At 36.1% G+C, this 18359-nt stretch overlaps 1 protein-coding gene across 1 annotated transcript in view; it reads right to left on the bottom strand.

Annotated features, from left to right (window-relative positions):
- LRP6 (LDL receptor related protein 6) overlaps positions 1-18359 on the bottom strand; it is a 125886-nt gene that overhangs the window by 30627 nt on the left and 76900 nt on the right. The window contains exons 8-12 of the mRNA XM_016197462.2: positions 9703-9919; positions 8627-8916; positions 6740-6966; positions 4401-4585; positions 3429-3755 (exon numbers count right to left, since the gene is read on the bottom strand). Coding sequence (XP_016052948.1) covers positions 3429-3755; positions 4401-4585; positions 6740-6966; positions 8627-8916; positions 9703-9919 — 1246 coding nt within the window. The remainder of the gene's footprint in view (positions 1-3428; positions 3756-4400; positions 4586-6739; positions 6967-8626; positions 8917-9702; positions 9920-18359) is intronic.

Here is an 18359-nt window from a genome sequence, read left to right as displayed (position 1 = left end):
AAAAAACGAAGAAACAAGCACTAGATGATGATAACTAAGAAGAGCTGTGTAGTCATGATTTTGAAAGAAAATAAAAAATTATTTTAGAGACTTGGGAAGGAAACCAAACGAACATTTAGAACCTCCAACATGTCACACATCATATTAGATATTACTTAATCCCTGAAATTATCATCTCTGTTTTAGAGGTGAGCAAACTTGGAAAGGTTAAGTAATTTTTAAAGGAAGCCTCAAAAGGTTAAGCAATTTTTCCAAGGTCACAAAGCTGTTGTATGGAAGAGTTCATGTGTTTTTCCAAATCCTGTCCTGTTTTAGCATTCTTTCATTTAAGATTTCTTGAATGACTACTTTTCACCAAGCACTATTCTAGGCACATGAGATATATCAATGAAAAAACATGGGAGACTTTGTGTAGTTTATATTCCAATAGGCAATAGCAGTAAACATAAAGAAGTTAGTATATAAATAATAGTGTGAGTTATATAGTGTATCACAGACTAAGTGTTATGGGAAAAAGAAAAAAAGTACAGGTAAGGGGCACAGGCAACGCTAGATAGAGTGAAATGATGATTTGCAAATTTTAAATAGGGTAGACCAGGTCTCCTGGTGAAGGTCACAATAAGCAAAAACTTGGAGGTGAAGTATACCCGTGCACATATTTGCAGGAAGAACATTCCAAGCAGAGGAAATAAGCAGTGCAACAGTCCTAAGGCTAGTACGGCTCTCATGGAGAGAGCAAGAAACACAATAGTAAAAGCTGAGGTTAGAGAAGCAAAAGAGGAAGATGCCAAGTGTGGGGTAGAGATCATGTAGGAACTTGTAGGCCATTATAAGATTAGGTTTTTACTCTGTGTGAAATGAGGAGCCATTGTGAGGTTTTGAGCAGAGAAACACCACCATCTGATTTAACTTTTGAAACCTAGGTCAAGGAGTAAATTATACAATGTTAGAAAACTTTTTAAGGGCAAGTACTTTGTGTTAAACTTTCCTTGTAATCTGCCTTAAAATCTAATACATCTTAGCTCTACACAAATATTAAGTACTCACTATCAAAAGAGCACACAGCAGGAGGCTTCCTGAAGCACTGCTGATATCTCTTGGAAAGGTAGCCAAACACAGATTTTAGGGACACTGAGCACTGACTTCTCATGGCCTTCACCAACTAATATGCAGTCATGATAATGATCTCAAAAAGTCTTTCCATATTCTTCTGGTCTCTATCCTCAATCAGTTATTACCACCATTTTCTCCTTCCATTCAAAGTCAAACTTCTTGAAAAAGACATCTATGTATACTACCTCCCATTCTTCTGCTCCAATGCCTTTTTGATCTACTCCAATCTTTCACCATTATTTCCCTGGGTGAGTAAAACCACCTTATCCCAAAATCCAAAAGATACTATTTTATGCCTCATCTTACTCAGTCTCTCAGCAGCATCCAACACAGTTCTTTTTTGAAACAATCTTACGTCTCATCTTCTATGTCACTATTCTCTTCTCATTTTCCTCTTACCTCTCTGGCTGCTGCTCTTCAGTGTCCACTACAAGCTTTCCCTCCTCAACCACAGCTCCTTAAGTTACCAGATGCCTTCTTTTCTCTATACCAGGAGTTGGCAACAACGGCCCACAAGCTAAATCTGGCCTGCTGCCTGTTTTTGTAATAAAGTTTATCAGTCACATTTTAATGTATTGTCTATCACTGCTGTCAAGGTACAATAGACAGAGTTGAGTACATGTGAGAAACTATATCACTCACAAAGCCTAAATACTTACTCTCTGGCCCTTTACAGGAATTGTTTACTGAACCGGATCTGTATCGTCTCCCTAAGTAATCTCCCCCATTTTAAATACATGCTAGCAATTCCGAAATTTCTATCTCCAACCTCATCTCTCTCCTCTGAGCTCCTTCACCCAACTTATTTAGTATTTCTATTGCAATGCCCCATAGAAATATTAATATAAACCTGCCTAAAGTTAAATTTTTTATTTCTTCCTGAAAACTTACCTTCCTTTCTATACTTCCTCATCTACTATCTACTTAACTGATCAAACCAAGAATCCAGAAGTCACTGTTGTTTCCTCCCTCTTCTTCCCCAACATACAACCCATTAACAAAGTCTGTTCATTCTACCTTTAAGACATACCTTGAATCCATCAGCTTCTCTCCATCCATAATGCCACCACCCCAGTCCAAGTCTGCTGGCATTACACCAGTCTAATTAACTTCCTTACCACTTCTTTTCCTCCTCAAATCCATTCTCCACGCAATCAACCATGTTATATCTTATTTAATTTTCACAGCAACCCTACAAGTAGTTACTATTATTATTCCCATTTTACAAATAAGAAAAATTAAGGTTCAAAAAATTTGTGTGACTTGCTTTAGTAAAACACAAAACCAATGTGGCAGAGACCCCAAGTCATTAAACTATAAACTTATGTTCCTTTTCATGACTGAAGCCTAGTGTCAGAAGAGACTAAATCCTTTCCTATGTGATGTCTTATACTTCCAGGCACAGAGTAAAGTGATTTCAATAATTACATTCAATATCCTACAGCAATTTTGTACCCTCTACCCTAGAGAACCATATCCTACTTCTCTCCCATGAATCTACTCTTTCTGATCTAATTCTCTATTTCTTTATCATATCTGCAATTTGTTCTGGTCTATCCACCAACATGGATTTTCATGAATGCTTGAGTCATAAACTAGGTTTCCCTAAGCCAACCTATTTTGTTATGCATTGTGTTTTGTTGCTGTTAGCAGTGTGTGTGTGTGTGTGTGTAATATGCACTACCTGTTAACATTTAAAATCAGGAGATACTGTAGTAAAAAAAATAAAATAAAATCTGGATTCACGACTAAGAAAATCTGGTCAGGTGGGATTACATAGCAACCGCCCACTATGTATAGAGCATGTGCTCTAGTTTCCCATCTACTTACTGCTGTTTCATACTGGACTAAATTTACTCATATGCATTTCCTACCTGGCCTTTTTAATATACTTAAATTTTTAATCTTTAGCCTATTCTATGGACTTCAAAGGATAAGGTGGTTGTATTTTGGAGATCCTTTTTGTTGTACTGTTCTTCCCTTCCACGGCAATGAATAAATATGAATTATGTACAGCACATATGACTGTCTCTCTCAATGAAGCTATGCAAATTTTGCAATAAATATTTAATACTCAAGGATAAGAGATTTAATTTTTCTATAACATCTATTATTCCATAATATCAACTAGCTATCATCAAATAAAGAGTAACTAAAACATGCATTTTTCTATCTCTAGTCCTTCCCTTTTATTAAACAAATGACCATTTCTGGACTTCTACAACTTTTTACTCTAGAAAGAACATGAACCACAGTGTTTTTAAAGTCCTGCTTTCTCCTCTACTTCTAGTTTGCTTTGGAGAAATGCAGCTTACCACTACAAGTCCTGTTGTCAGCATTAAGAGAGTAGTGGGCAGGGCATCCACAAACAAAACCTCCAACTGGCACAGCCAAGCAGAGGTGGGAGCAGTGCCCATTGCTGGAAGCACACTCATTCCAGCCAGCCTGCCGAGAGGAGTGAAACACGAGGATGTCCATCACGTAATCCAAGTGGCCCTGGATGATGGTGCGGTTCTGGCCACTAGTTTTGTTGGCACGCTCAATGCTGCGTCGGCTCCAGTCCGTCCAGTAGATATAATCTTGGTACTGAGTTAAGCCAAAAGGATGAGGCAAGTCATCTGCTATAACTTCACGGTTGAGTCCTATTTTCGGAAAGGCAGTAGAAAGGGGAAAAGCAGAGGGATGAATTTTGTGAGAATTTGAGTCTTGCTGCCCCTTCCCCCAAATTGTAACATATAAAACAAACATTTGTAAGCAATTTAAAATAGAACAATTCATTTAAAACCAATTCTAAAACCAGACCAGTCCTCTGAAATCAACCCATCTGCAGTCTGACCCCATGCCTCAAATTTATATTCTTGCTATAAATCATTGAGTTTGTTTAAACTCTCATGAATGGTCTATTTTGATTGTGCTCTTATTTTCTCTCCATAAGGGTCTATAGTTCAATTTTTCTTCTTCCTTCCATAACAAGATGGAAATACATACATTGTATTTTACTGGTACAAAAAGTCACTTCAGGAATATCTAGGGAGTTATAAATTCCATTACAATCACAACAATAATGAAATTTCCACATAATAAAGAGATGTGAATCCAAGTACCTAGCCCACTATTAGTAACAATAAACAGAATACAATGCCATCCAGAGGAAGAACCTAGACATTTATGTGAAATTCTATTAAAAGAGTCTAACCAATGGTAATAGCAACCTCTCTGATTTTTGCTTAGAAAGAACACTATACTATATACTACTATCTGTCTGAATAAAGACAAGTAGAACTTACCTAGCATATTTGAAGATTCTATTAAGTTGGTGTCCAGGTCTGTCCAGTAGAGCCTTCTTTTAGCATAATCAATAGTTAGGCCATTTGCGCGCCCCACGTTTGGAACTAAAGTAGTACGTTCACTTCCGTCCATGGCAGCTCTGTCTATTTTAGGTTTTCCACCCCACTCAGTCCAATACATAAATCTAAATTCAAAACAATGATATTTAACATTTCACTTTTGATTATTTGGGAGAAAGGGCCACATTCATACACAGTTAACTAACTTTAAAGAAAATATACATTAAATCAAGGAAGCTAGTAAAACAAAATCATGGCTATAATTTTTCAATTATTTTGGCACCCTCAACTAAATATTTTTTTTATGTCCTAAAAAGGAAGTGAGTCAGCTTTCCTTAGTTTTTCCAATGAATCTATTCCATCCAAAACCTAGGAATTGGAAACAAACCAATGATTTCCTTATTACAACACTTGCATTTATAAAACTAATATTCAAGAAGACAGAAAAAGATTAAAGCTCTGGTCTCCAAATCTGACTCACTTCTGAATACAAGTAATCTGAGTTTTTAAATTTTTAAACTTACTGTTCGAATTGTATAATCAATCTCCCCAAAAACAAGATGCAGGAGTGCATCAAAAGTACAAGTTAATAGCCTTTAACTGAAGTTAAAAAAGCAAAGTTTGAAAATATATTTGCCAAATGGTTCAAGGGAACATACTATGTATATAAGAGCAATGAATCATCTGGGAACTGAACACTACCACTATAATCCCTGTGAAATTTTAGAATATGCTTTCGCTTTTATTTGACTTTTCCAAGTTTTTCACATTACCCTTGGAGAAGCCCTACAGTACTATAGGCTTTTTGATTATGAGGAGGCCAATGAACTGAAAGAAATGTGAATGATTTGCTTAATGTCTTTAAGCCAGTCACATGACAGAACTAGAACTTTAACCAATTTCTTAGCCAAATGCCCTTTCAACTAAAACTAGTAAGGTGCTAGTTTCTAAATCCTCTGAATACTGGGACTAGAAAAGCACTCCACATGCCAACTCTCATCAAATACCTGAACAGAGACATTCACTTATGAGCCTCTCAGCTAATGGCTGACTTGGTAGCAATGCTTTTCTGAAAAGTAAAGTTGGTCTCGGGCTTTGTTTGCATCTGTACTTGTCAGCTGACAGACACGTGCACACCACAAGAGTCAGAGAGAAACAACTGGGAGAGAAATTTCACAGTTGCCAGCAGCCACATAAACTAGAATCCTTAGTCCTAACTACTAAATTTATCTGTCTGGTAACTGAAGCTTAAAGTAAAAGATCACCATAATCCAACCACAACATGTCAGCACACAGAAGCTGTGTATGGCTAACTAGCTAATCATGGAATTAGTGTGATTTCAGGGAAACTATTTTTAATTAGATATATGGTAAAATATGCCTGTACGTTCACATTGTTAACTTCTGCTTTAAAAAGTGAAACTACTCTTCAATTTTCAGATCTCTTAGCTGCTGACTTTTTAAAATTGTCTAAATCATGCAGAATCATCTACTCTCAGAAAACATCATTTTGTAAATAGTTTACTGTTCATTTATTAAAAACAGTTAACTGTTTAATAACAAAGTTTCTCCAAGCTTATAATAATGATCAAAATAGTTGTCCTCTTGAGTGAATGCATATTCTAAAAATGGAGGTTTTTAAAATGCAGTTATTTCTTTGCACACAATATTATTTCAGAGGATTTACTTTAACAGGTTTGGAATCTGGTATAACTTGGGAGAGGGTGAAAGGAAATATAAACTTGATGATGCCTTTGTAAAGGCTGCTTACTCAGTATATAAATAAAGGCAGCAGTATTTAATTAATAATCTATTTCACTACTAGTTCTTCATCCAATGTTCATAATGACAAAAAGTAAAATTTAGCTCATTATTATTCATTCTAAATCAGTGAAATGTCAGTAAATAAAGACTATCTATATAGTTTAGTTGTCAGATTCCTAATAAGAATTAAGACATCAAGAATATAACCCATGCCCTGGCCAGGTGGCTCAGTTGGTTGGAGCATCATCCTGTCCATCAGAAAGTTTGCAGGTTCAATTCCAGGTAGAGGCACATGCCTAGGTTGCAGGTTCAATCCTGGGTTGGGGTGTGAGAATGAAAGGCAAATGATCAATGTTTCTCTCTCATATCTATGTTTCTCTCCCCCCCCCCCTTCCTCTCTCTCTAAAATCTATGGAAACATTCTCTGGTAAGGATTTAAAAAAAAAAAAGAATATAACCCATAACTAGGCCATGTACAATGTAGTTGCAAAGAATGCATACATAAAGCTGTTTACCCTTCAGCAGGGTCCAACGCAAGAGCTCTGGGACTGTCTAGATCCTTCCACACCAAAACTTGTCGATGCTGCCCATCCAACTTTGATGCCTCAATTCTATTCGTTCCTGTATCTGCCCAGTACAAGTTCTTCCCAAGCCAGTCTACGGCCATGCCTTCTGGATAATCTAAGCCGAATTCTACCACATGTTCCAGTGCACTGCCATTCATGAAGGCTCTGCTGATGGTCTGCAAAAATAAGATTAACAAAGTCAAATGGCTTAAGTACAAAACACTATCAAGAAAGAACGTTTGATTTGGGTTTTGTTGGGTGGGAGGATCCAGAAAAGCTGGAGGCACAGTTTCTTGATACAATTATGAACATAAGGAAACAATGATATCAAGCTCTAATAAAAGCAACCTTGAACTCAAGTTTTATTGCCAATTCAGGGAGAAATTTTTGAAATTCTTAAGGACAAAAAATTTATTCTAGTGAGACAATGGAATGACTTTTAAAATTTATTAATCGAGTGAAAGAAAAAGTGACCAGAATGTTGTAGACTCTTTACTGGTAGTAAGCTTTGCCATGCCATTGTGTCAATTTGAGAAGATTCAGCAAACTTACACCTTATAAAATGCAAAATACCACCCTGGCTGGGTGGCTCAGTTGGTTGGAGCATCCAGGCACTTACCAGGGCAGGTAAGGGAGGCAACCAATTGATGCTTCTTTCTCTCTCACAGTGATGTTTCTTTTTTTTTCTCTATCGTCCTCTCTAAAAATCAATGGAAACCTATCCTCGGGGGAGGATCAGAAAATAATAATAATAACTAGTAAATAAATAAAATGCATGCCATTATATTATTCCTACTATAGCTTTGAATTCTCTAAAATTTAAAATAATCATAATTCAGGCTATTAGTAACAGCTGCTACTTCCTGTCAAGCACTATCCTATGTATTCTTTGTACATGTATTTTCTAATTAATCCTCACAATAGCCCTACAAGATAGGGATCATCTCTATTTTCTTTTTTAAATATATCTTTATTGATTTCAGAGAGAGGAAAGGAAAGGGAGAGAGAGACAGAAACATCAATGATTGATCGGCTGCCTCCTGCATGCCCCTGACTACGGATCGAGCCCGCAACCCAGGCATGTGCCCTGACTGGGAATCGAACCCCAGTTGCCTGGATCCTAGGTCGACGCTCAACCGCTGCACCATGCCCGGCTGGGCTCATCTTTATTTTCAAGATGAGGAAACTTAGAAGGCCACAGTAAAAGCCAAGATTTATTTACTTACTTCATTTATTCACTCGTTTAATAGATTTTACTGAACATTATCAGAATCCTACTCTGGCTCCAATACTCTATGATTTTGGCATGTCAGACAAAATTTTACGCAAGTTATGTGAAACAAGCCCAAAACAATCTGGAAGAAAACATTATTCTCCAGATTCTGAGAACTCCTTTTTGACTCAGTATGCTTTTCAATGTTTATTCCAGGAAAAAGAAAAGTTGTGCTATAACTCAGAATTGGCATTTTCTACCTCAGTCAGGCTTCAAAATTTTGTTGAGAATAAATTAAGAATCAAGTCTCTAAGCCATTAATGTGAAGCATACAATTGCTTACTCTCTAAGTGCAGAAAATGTCACTCATTATCTTCAAAGGGAACATAGCAGAGGAAGATTATGTCTTACAGAGTTAGGTGCTCAAGTGAGGTATCTTGTATTAAAAGGCAGTTAACTGAATATTGAATGGGCCTTTCCTTGACTTCCTTTAAAAAGTTTAAGGTTTTACTGAATTCTGCCTGTTAAGCAATGAGGGAGGCTGATGACAGAATGAAGATTCAGAAATTCTAGCAGCTCTCCTTTATAGTTCCCCATTTTAATATTCCACTTCTTTTGCTAACCTTGAGTGATATATCAGTCCAGTAAATTCGGTTGTCTGTCACATCAAAATCCAAAGCAGAAGCTTCTTTGACACCAGTGAGTGGAATGGCCACATTATTATTGTTAGTTTCCAAAGAAATTCGCCTGATATCTGCTCTCCGAGAAAACAAAAGGAAAGCCTCTGGGACAATGCAGGTCTTCATGTCACTGATGAGTTCAAAGCCAATGGGACAGGCACAGCGAAGGCCTTGCGGGCGATAGAGGCAAAGATGGCTACATCCTCCATTTTCGTCAGCGCAGGGGTTGGAACCTAAAAGATAAATTAATTATAAAAAAGCACAGAAGGACACACACATTGACACAATCAACACATTTTTACTTTAAATGACTTAGCATTTGGTTCACAAAGACCTATGATTATATCTGCTCCCAAATCTAGAGTTTCAATTCTAATCTCACAAACAAGCACTATGAGCAGTGACAGGGAACAAAAGGCGGGGTGCAGTGTTGCGAGCTGTGGCCCCAGCTACTTGGTAGGCCGAGCCAGGAGAACTGCTAGAGAACAGGAGTTCTGAGCTGTAGTACGCTATGCCACTCAGGTGTCTGCACTAAGTTGGCATCAATATGGTGACCTTCCAGGAGTGAGGACTTAAGGAAGGGTGAACTGGCCCATGCTGGAAATGGAGCAGTTCAAAACTCCCTTGCTGGTCAATTGGGAATTAAAGTATGGCAAAATACTTCCCTTTGTACCTACAGTAAGCTTAAAATAGGCTACATTATTCACACATAGGGCTGAATTCTTTTGATGAAAGAGTGTGTGTGTGTGTGCGCGTGTGTGCGTGTGCGCGCGCGCGTGCGTGCGTGCGCGCGCGTGCGTGCGTGTGTGTGTGTGTATCCCTTCAATTCAAACTATGTGACCAGAGTAGAGTAGTAAACCAACATCTGAAAGACTGATCCCTGGTTTTAACGTAAGGTTAACAGATGATTTCTATATTTCCTCAAAACATCAACAATTCATAATTCTGCTTTACAAACTGCTGCCTGTTTTCCATCTTAACTCATTTCTGGCTTCTAAGAGAATTTTGGAATTACTTACCAATGATCCGATGAACATTTGTGGCCTTTAGGCCCATGAGGTCAGGGAGCTGATCTATGATGATTTCCCTCTCTGCACTTCGTTTGTGTACTCTTTCAATGCTCCGCCTCTGCCAGTCAGTCCAGTAAACATAGTCACCCAACAAAGTAAACCCAAAAATGTGAGGAATTTTGTCTTCCACTAGTACTCGTCTCCCAGTGCCATCGGTATTCATAAACTTCATTTTAAGTGTAAAGAGAAAAGAAAAAAGATGTATAACTACTCTTTAAATGTATGTAATAATGACAAATACAACTGTGCTTCACAAAAATCCACAAGTATCGTTATTTAATTATCCCTATAGCAATGCTTTCACAAAATGACAAAATGCTGATTTAATGAGGATGATTTCAAATATTCAATATAGGCTCATATTTTACCTCTATTTCTCCAACCTCTTATTACCTGTCCTTCTAAATATTTTGGTAATATTAGCTTCAGTATACATCTCTTCTATTAAATGACTATGTAAAAATTAAAAATACAGTATCATCACCTTACGTTTGCTTGTACGTTTGTTCTCAAATTATAATGTACCTTCACAGACATTTTATTGCATGTCTATTTTATAACATATTTTACCCTGAGAGTTTTGCCTTTTTTACATCCAAGGAAAGAGATTCATAGCAGGTCACACAACTTGTAAACAGAGTTGGATTGAAGTATTTTTTAGGACTCCTTCACTAGAATATTTTCTATTTCATTGTTTTTACCTAAAATTAACATCATGAAATTCACTCTGATACTCTCATAAACATCACCAATTTCCCTAGTAGTGACCAAGGTGTTCAGTCTCTGACACTGCATCAGCATCTTCTGTTCTACAAGATGGAATAAGTCTTCTAAAGCACCAAATTGCAAATCCCTAACTGAGATCTTTTCTACTATTTAAAGTGACCTTGTGCCAGACTAATTATCCTTCAGAAATGTTATTCTGGTACTAAAAACATATACATGTAATCAGTATCTGCACACCAACCCATCTACAAAAAATATCAGATACAATCTTATATGCAAGCATTAATTTTTTTATCCATAAAATTAGTAAAAAATATTCCATGTAAGCCAATAATGTGACTGCCTAGATGGAATGACAACCAGATGTTCTTTATCTCTCCTCTCTAAAAGTTTCAAAACACCTGCTGACATTCTAAGAACAGCCAAACCTTACAAAGTACTTAAAAATTGAGTAACTGTGCTATATCCTTGTATTTTTCACTTGCAAACATTAATAAATATCTGATTTATATCTGATCAATGAGAAATTGTATTAGTTGAATGTTTATCTGTTCATATCAGATACATCAGAACTTCTATTAAGCCAACTGTATAAATCTGTATTTAAATAAAATGTTTTTTTAAAAGTCACATACATAGTCCTGGTGAGGTGGTTCAGTTGGTTGGAACATCGTCCCATACACCAAAAGGTTGCAGGTTTGATCCCCAGTTGGGGCACATACAGGTGGCAACCAATTGATGATTCTCTCACATCAATCTCATTCTCTCTCTCTCTCTCTCTCTCTCTCTCTCTCTCTCTCTCTCTCTCAAGTTAATAAAAACACATCCTCAGACAAGGATTAGAAAATAAAAGTCATAAACATAGTCCTACATTAAATACTGTTCATAGTTAATAATTTCTCTTCAATTTGAGACATGAACTTACATTTTTTTACATTTATATTTTCTTGCTCTAGATCATTCCTGGACTTATTTTATGATGTCTATGTTATATTTTAAAATTAAATCGGTATTTAAGAGTAAAAGGTCTAAGCAGAGAAAAAGGGTAGACAATTTCTTTACAAATCTAACTAAAATATGAGCTCTAGAATAGCAGGAGCCTTAATTCATCCATTTATGTGCCTTCCACAGCAAATACCGGGCCTGGCAAAGAACTCAATAAATATTTGTAAAATAATTTTTAAAAGGAGATAGATTTCCTTAGACACTCAAGAAACCTTCCTAAAAATGGAAATGAAAATTTCTATAACAGTTCTTATCCTCAGATCCTACAGCTTAGCCATTTGAATGAATGAAAGGAATTCTTGCTCAAATTTTAAATCCATGCAAAAATGCATTCTACCGCCTACTTTTGGAGAAGGGACACATTCCCAATCCCTTCTAATGGCAGTGCTCCGAGAAAGAATTTCTGGCCCCATTCTAACACTGCTTGGAAACTTTGATCAGGGTGAAAAATCTTTCCTTCATTAGACATATAATTTAGAAAAGTCTATTTTAGTAGGGAAAGCTTATTTTAAAAGCTCTATACTTTTGCCTCTCTGTCCTAATACGGAGATCATCTCTTGACTCTAGTTAATCTTCCTCTACCCCCTTTACAAGAACTTTCTCCCAATACTATTTCCTTCCTTTCCAGGATCTTCAACTTCTCCTTCTCCATAAGGGCCTTCTTTTCTGCCTTTAACACAACACAAATTCCCCCATTTTATAAAGATGCTGTTTAAAAGTTGAATGACTGTTTTAATTGCCACATTCTTTGAGTATGATCTCTAATAGCTGCTTCTACCTCTTACCATTTATTCCCTTAACTCCCGACAAATGGCTTCCAATCCATGCTTCAGATTAAATAACTCTACTAAAAGCAATCAATGACTACTTTCTTGCTTTTCTCAGTTCTTGGGCTCTCTTGCCTTGTAACATTGGACATTCTTAACCACCCACTAAAACTCTGCACTTGGTTTTCATGGCACAATATGATCTTACTTCTTTTTCTATAGCCAGGACTACTTTTCTCTCTTCATTTCATTGGTTCCTCCTCCCTTTTTCAAATCTGGGTGGGTATTCCCCAAGATTTCTTGAGTTCTTCTCTGTCTGTAAACACCCTTCAAAAAATCCATCAAGTCTTATGGCTTCTGTTCTCATCTCAGGCAGAAAATTTACAAGTATGTAAAGTTGTAGTCTAAGGTGTCACCAGTTTTTACTGCAGAATTCCTATCTCCCAGAAAATATGCTGCTATCTCATCTAAATGCCACATACTCAATAGTGGCCCTATGTTCTCCATTAGGGGGAGATCATCATCCTATCAAAAAGCATTCAGCACCGAGTACTAAATATCTCGTATTATAAAACTCTAAAACACTACTTTTTTACAAGCTTGTGGTACAAATAAACATACCTGATTTCATTTTATTCTTAGTTTCATTCAGTATTACCTTAAATCAATTAATATGCATTATCTTTCATTTAACACGTACTAATGTTGCTGATTACTGTGCTCAAATATTGACCCTCCTATTAAAATTTGCTGATCTAAATTCCTAATACTGAATTAGATGCTTTATACCGAACTTCTTTTGAAAAATAAAATTTAAATTTCTACTTCAAAAATATTTCTAGGTCAACTAACTCTTCTCTTTTAGCTATGTCATCCTGCAACATTTTTGTTGTCTCATTTTTATAAATGAACAACTTAAACAAAAGACATCTGATTAAGTATGGTTTGGATTATGAGCAAAAAATGAAGCTGAAAACCACAGTGAGAAAAATAACAAAAGCACAATTCCAAAAGATCCTTTCCGTTTACATAATTAAGCATCTTCTATTTAACAGTTACCCTTCATTCTCCTGCTCTAAAAAAAATCTCTCATGATTAGCAAACAATATTCTGGCAAAATTAGATAAATTTGGGTTTCAAGTATAAGCTCTATACTCACTGGGAACCTTTAACCAGTTTCTCACGTAAAATATGACTGAATTATTAAAGATTCAAGAAATACATAGCACACTATCAGATGTGTAGTAGATGCTCAGTACTTAGGACAAATGCTGGTACTTGTCCTTTAACATTATTTTAGTAAAATGCTTCAGTCCTTAAAAGTAAATAGCAATATTTAAATGGCTATATTTAATTGGTTTATAAAATACAGTGCTTCAAGACATAAATATAAAGGAATACATGAAAATAAAAGACCAAAACAACCACACACTGCTAAACTGAAGAATATAAGCAACACAGATCTTTCCATATTATAGCAACTAGTGGAAAACAACAGGCCCTTATTCCCATTTCCAACCCCCATTTCTACTATTTGTTTATGCTACTTAGGTGTGTAGTAACTAAAACAATAAACAAAAAGGAACAGTTTGACAATTTCATCAGAGCATACGTTTGCTGCTCTAACAGACCTTCATTCCACTCCTCCCCAAAACCAAACAACATTAATATCTAATAAATGCAAATCACCATAAAAGACATTATGATGAATGCTAAGAGATTTATAACAGAACCTCTTTTAGCTTAGGAGTTAAGATCTAGTTGTAGAGGTAAATTACACTTACAATAAAACTGTACACATACATATACCCTTCTCTGGCCTATAGCTAATCAGGAGAAAGTTCAGGAAATAATAGGAATTCTACTGAAGAATTAGAAGAAAAGAGAGAGAAAAGGATTTTCCACAATAAGAGAAATAACACGTTAAGACACAGAATTAAGGATGTTTTGTTTGACTAACTTTGAAAGAAACTCTTTGAGGCAGAAAGAACACAAAAGGTAAGGCTGCACCAGCAGACTCAGGAAGACCTCATTTACCTCTGTCACTGTGCTGAGACTGTTTGTGCTAAAGATAAATATCTTAAATATAGAATTATGGCTAATAAAATATTTTCACTTCCTGTGAGATGGTAATAGAAGGCCTAAATCCTTTATCTAAAAGTCTTGGGGCCAGCTGTATTTCAGAATTCAGATCCTTTTTTTTTTTTTAGAAAGGTTATTTAACACAATGCACATAGCGTATCATTTCTACGTTGGCCGCAGTCCATTGCCAACATATATATATTTCTACAAAGGGAGATAAATAAAGACTACAAATAGCCTTACAATGCTTCAGGTCAGGTTCTCCACCAACTCAACTAACAAAAATAACTTTTGGTTTTTGAGAGCTTTTCTGGATTTCAGAATTGCACAAAAATAACTGTAGATTAGAAATACTTGGCTGATCCTCACTCCAGTCCCTTGACAAAACCGGGGTTTGGATCAATGTTAATGCTGCACTAAGTGCAAGCAAGGGTCTCTGGGAAGAAGAAAAGAGCAAAGGACCTAGTAAGGTTTTTAGCAACATCTGGAAGAAAAACAAATGGTAATGAAGGTCTTAAGATCTTCAGAATAGCACAATGGCCAGGAACTGAAATTCAGTTCCCTAAAAGCCACCACTAAGGATTTTGTAGCTTTACTCACTAGAGCATTAGTCCCTTCCAGCTATTCCTGTTCTCTCACTTTAAAAGCAAAATATCTAAAAGTCTTTTTTTGCGGGGAGGGGGACATAAATAAAACACACACTAAAGCTAGACATATCACATCTATTTCAAATAAAACAATATAATTAAAATGTACTAGAGATTTTTTTTAATGTAATTTTGTAAGCACATTGTTTCCCTTAACATCCTATCTTCCTATTCTTGTAGTTTTTACAACAGGGTTGAGTCCGGAACAGTGCTGTACAAGAGAAATATAATTCAAGTCACAAATGTGAGTCGTGTGTTTGTAATTTTAAATTTTCCAGTAGCCAAATTTTTACAAGTTAAAAGGAACAGGTAGAATGAATTTTAATAATATAGTTTATCAAACCCAATATATCCAAAGTATTTTTATTTCAACATTTTTATTTTAAATTTTTTCATGAGATTGTATATGGGGGTTTTTCTTCATAATAGGTCTTCTTAGTGTGCATTTTACATTTCAAACATCTCAATTCCAAGTAGCCACATTTTGTGTGTTCCATAGCCATATGCAGCTACTGGCTACTATAACAGACTTTGCGGGATCAGAATTTCATGGTGGTGCCTATATAGCCTACAACAAAATTAATTTACCCTTTTCTAGATTAGATATCTGTCCCCTCTCACACCTGCCACTTTCAGGATTGCCATACCCATCAGGCTTAGTAGAGCCACAACAAATGTCTTTCATTTGGTCTTCCCTTTCTCCTCAGCTATACTATACTTAATTCTAATATGGGTTAAAACTACTTCAAAAAACAATTTCTGATGAAAAAAATTAATGAAACTCCACCTTTTTTTTATCTTTTACCAAATTTGCAAGTTTACAATTCAAAGCACTAGCTGAAGTTCATAAGAGCAAGGACAAAGGCCTAATTCTTTAATTTCTTTAATACTTCAAAATAGAAGTATTAAAACCACAATTGTATTAATAAGAGAATCCTTATCTGTCATGTCCTTGGTTCTCCCGTTTAGAACATTCTAGACTGACCACGTGCTGATAATGGTTGAAGGTGGGTGGTTCATGAGAATCTTTATTGTTTTACTATATGTCTGAAATTTTCCATAATTAAAAAAAAATGAATGGAGGAAAGATAAGTAGTAAGTTCAAAGGAGGAAAGGGTCAAGAAAGGAGGAGTAGGGGGAAAAACTGTTATTAATAAATGATATTATTTTTGTTGCTGATATGATATGGAAAGCAATTATAAGAATCACTTGAAGAGATTTAAGGGATCAACAACTTAAATAAAATCTGACTGTGAGATCTTACATCTAAAGAACTGTATTATTTCCCTTTGTACAGAGTCCAATGCTTACTTTCTCAAACCTTTTTTCTTTAATTATCTGTGCAGAGCTCACACTTGTATTAGAAAATTCGCTTCTCCCCTGAATATTTTTCTTCTACCAACCACACAATCTCTTCCTACTGGGCAGAAGCAACAGAGTGAAACAAGAAGATGCAGCTTTTCTCAAAGAAAATCACTATTACATTCTCATACCCAACTAGTCACAGTTTTGGACAGGTTAATAGATTTGTAAATATGGTTTTAAACCCCTTATGTTTAAAATAACAACACAATTCCTGATAAAAGCTTGCTTGTACATTCTGAACCCAGAACAAGTGAACCATTTTAGGCGATTCCCTTAGGCTTTAACAGTTAAGTCAACACTACTTAAATCTTCTGGCAACTCTTAAGGGCGTGCTTCACTGTATTACCTCAGAGTGGTTTAATTAGTTAAACTGAAATTAGGCTTCTGTCACTTCTACACCTCTAAAATCTTCCTCCAAATCTGAACCAGAGTCTCCAGTGGTTTCAGCTGCTTCAACCACATTGTGGTATAGATTTAACATTCTGAGGCATTCTCAAATATTCCCAAACCACACTGAGAATGTGGGCTACAACAGGAAACAGATGTGGGTTAACCAGAACGTTATCTCCACAGAGAAGAGGTAATAGCAAACCTTCTATAAACATCACATCCGGTTTTTGGAGCAGTTTCATCAGTTCATTAAATGTCAAGAGAGGATTACCCATGAAATCTTGGAATGCAGCCAGTCTACTACCAAAGTTGCTGCTATGCAACTTTGCTTGACTAGGCATGTTCAAGAAATAGATGACAACAGGACAACCAGGCACCTATCATAAAATAAGCTGGAGTGGGACTGCTATGCAGTTCTAAAAGAGAAACTAAAATTATTATGCTTACAAGGAACCGCTCCTCTTCTAATGGTCCAGGCAATATCCAAACAAGTAGTGAATTAGAAGACAGACAAATAGATATCACTGGGGGCTGATTAATACACTTCATAGGACATAACATATAACTTCACAGATATGGCACTTAAAAATAGTATATCCATGGAAATAACATCTCAGTCATGCAGAATCTCACAGGGGTGACAAGTAAAGAGAAATGCTTTGGACCCAGTAGGGGAAGTAAAAAGGGATACCATGCACCTGTTTAATAAGAGAGCAGTAAGGGCAATTACAGTGCTGTATTTAAAGCCTTTTAACTTGGTTCAAGACATACTATGCCTGAGTAAATACAAGCATTTTTAATAGGAAGGGAAAGTATCTAGGTAATTCTATATTTTTTTCAAGAAATCATGCTTAGAATATTAAACATTTGCAGTCACCATGTTCTTTCACAGATAGAGCTAAGAACTGCTATTGTAACCAAAGCTTTCTAAAACCGGAAATACTCAGGAAAACTATAAAATTGAGAACAGATTTTCAGAAGAAGGCATTATAAAAAACGGCAACACCACCTTAGTCAATTATACTGAATTGCTTCACAAGACATTTCCGAGAGCCCAACTGTCCCGGAGCCTTCAATAAAACCTAATGGGGAAACATGAACATGTTAACAAGGGAAAACTAACCCCTTTCCTCTCATTCTTTTCAAGTATAACTAAAATAAATCCCATTTGGCCTCTGAGCAGGAAAAAAACAATTGTAACACCTTAGTATTGAAAGGTAAATTACTCCAGTACCAATGAGGATGCCTTATGCTCATATACTGATTTTTAAATACTATCCTTTCATTGAAAAGAACCATGACTCCTCGGAGCAATGGCTGATTGTAAGGCTAAGGCAAGGGAAATAAGATAAAGCTGGAATGTGCTGTTGTTTCAGAAACTGCTTTAAAATGATGAGGGCTCCTTAAAAATTCAAAATACAATTACCATGTGATCCAGCAACCCCATTTCTGGGTATACATCCAAAAGAAGTGAAAACAGGATCTCAAGAGATACTTGCACACCCACGTTGACTGTAGCATTATTCACAATAGCCAAGAGAGGGAACCAACCTAAACATCCCTAGACAGATGAGTGGTTTAAAAAAATGTGGTATACAGATGTAATGGAATATCACTCTGCCTT

Source organism: Miniopterus natalensis, chromosome 2, assembly GCF_054644295.1.
Source record: "Miniopterus natalensis isolate mMinNat1 chromosome 2, mMinNat1.hap1, whole genome shotgun sequence".
Taxonomy (NCBI): Eukaryota; Metazoa; Chordata; class Mammalia; order Chiroptera; family Miniopteridae; genus Miniopterus; species Miniopterus natalensis.
This window is presented reverse-complemented; position numbering and strand designations above follow the sequence as displayed.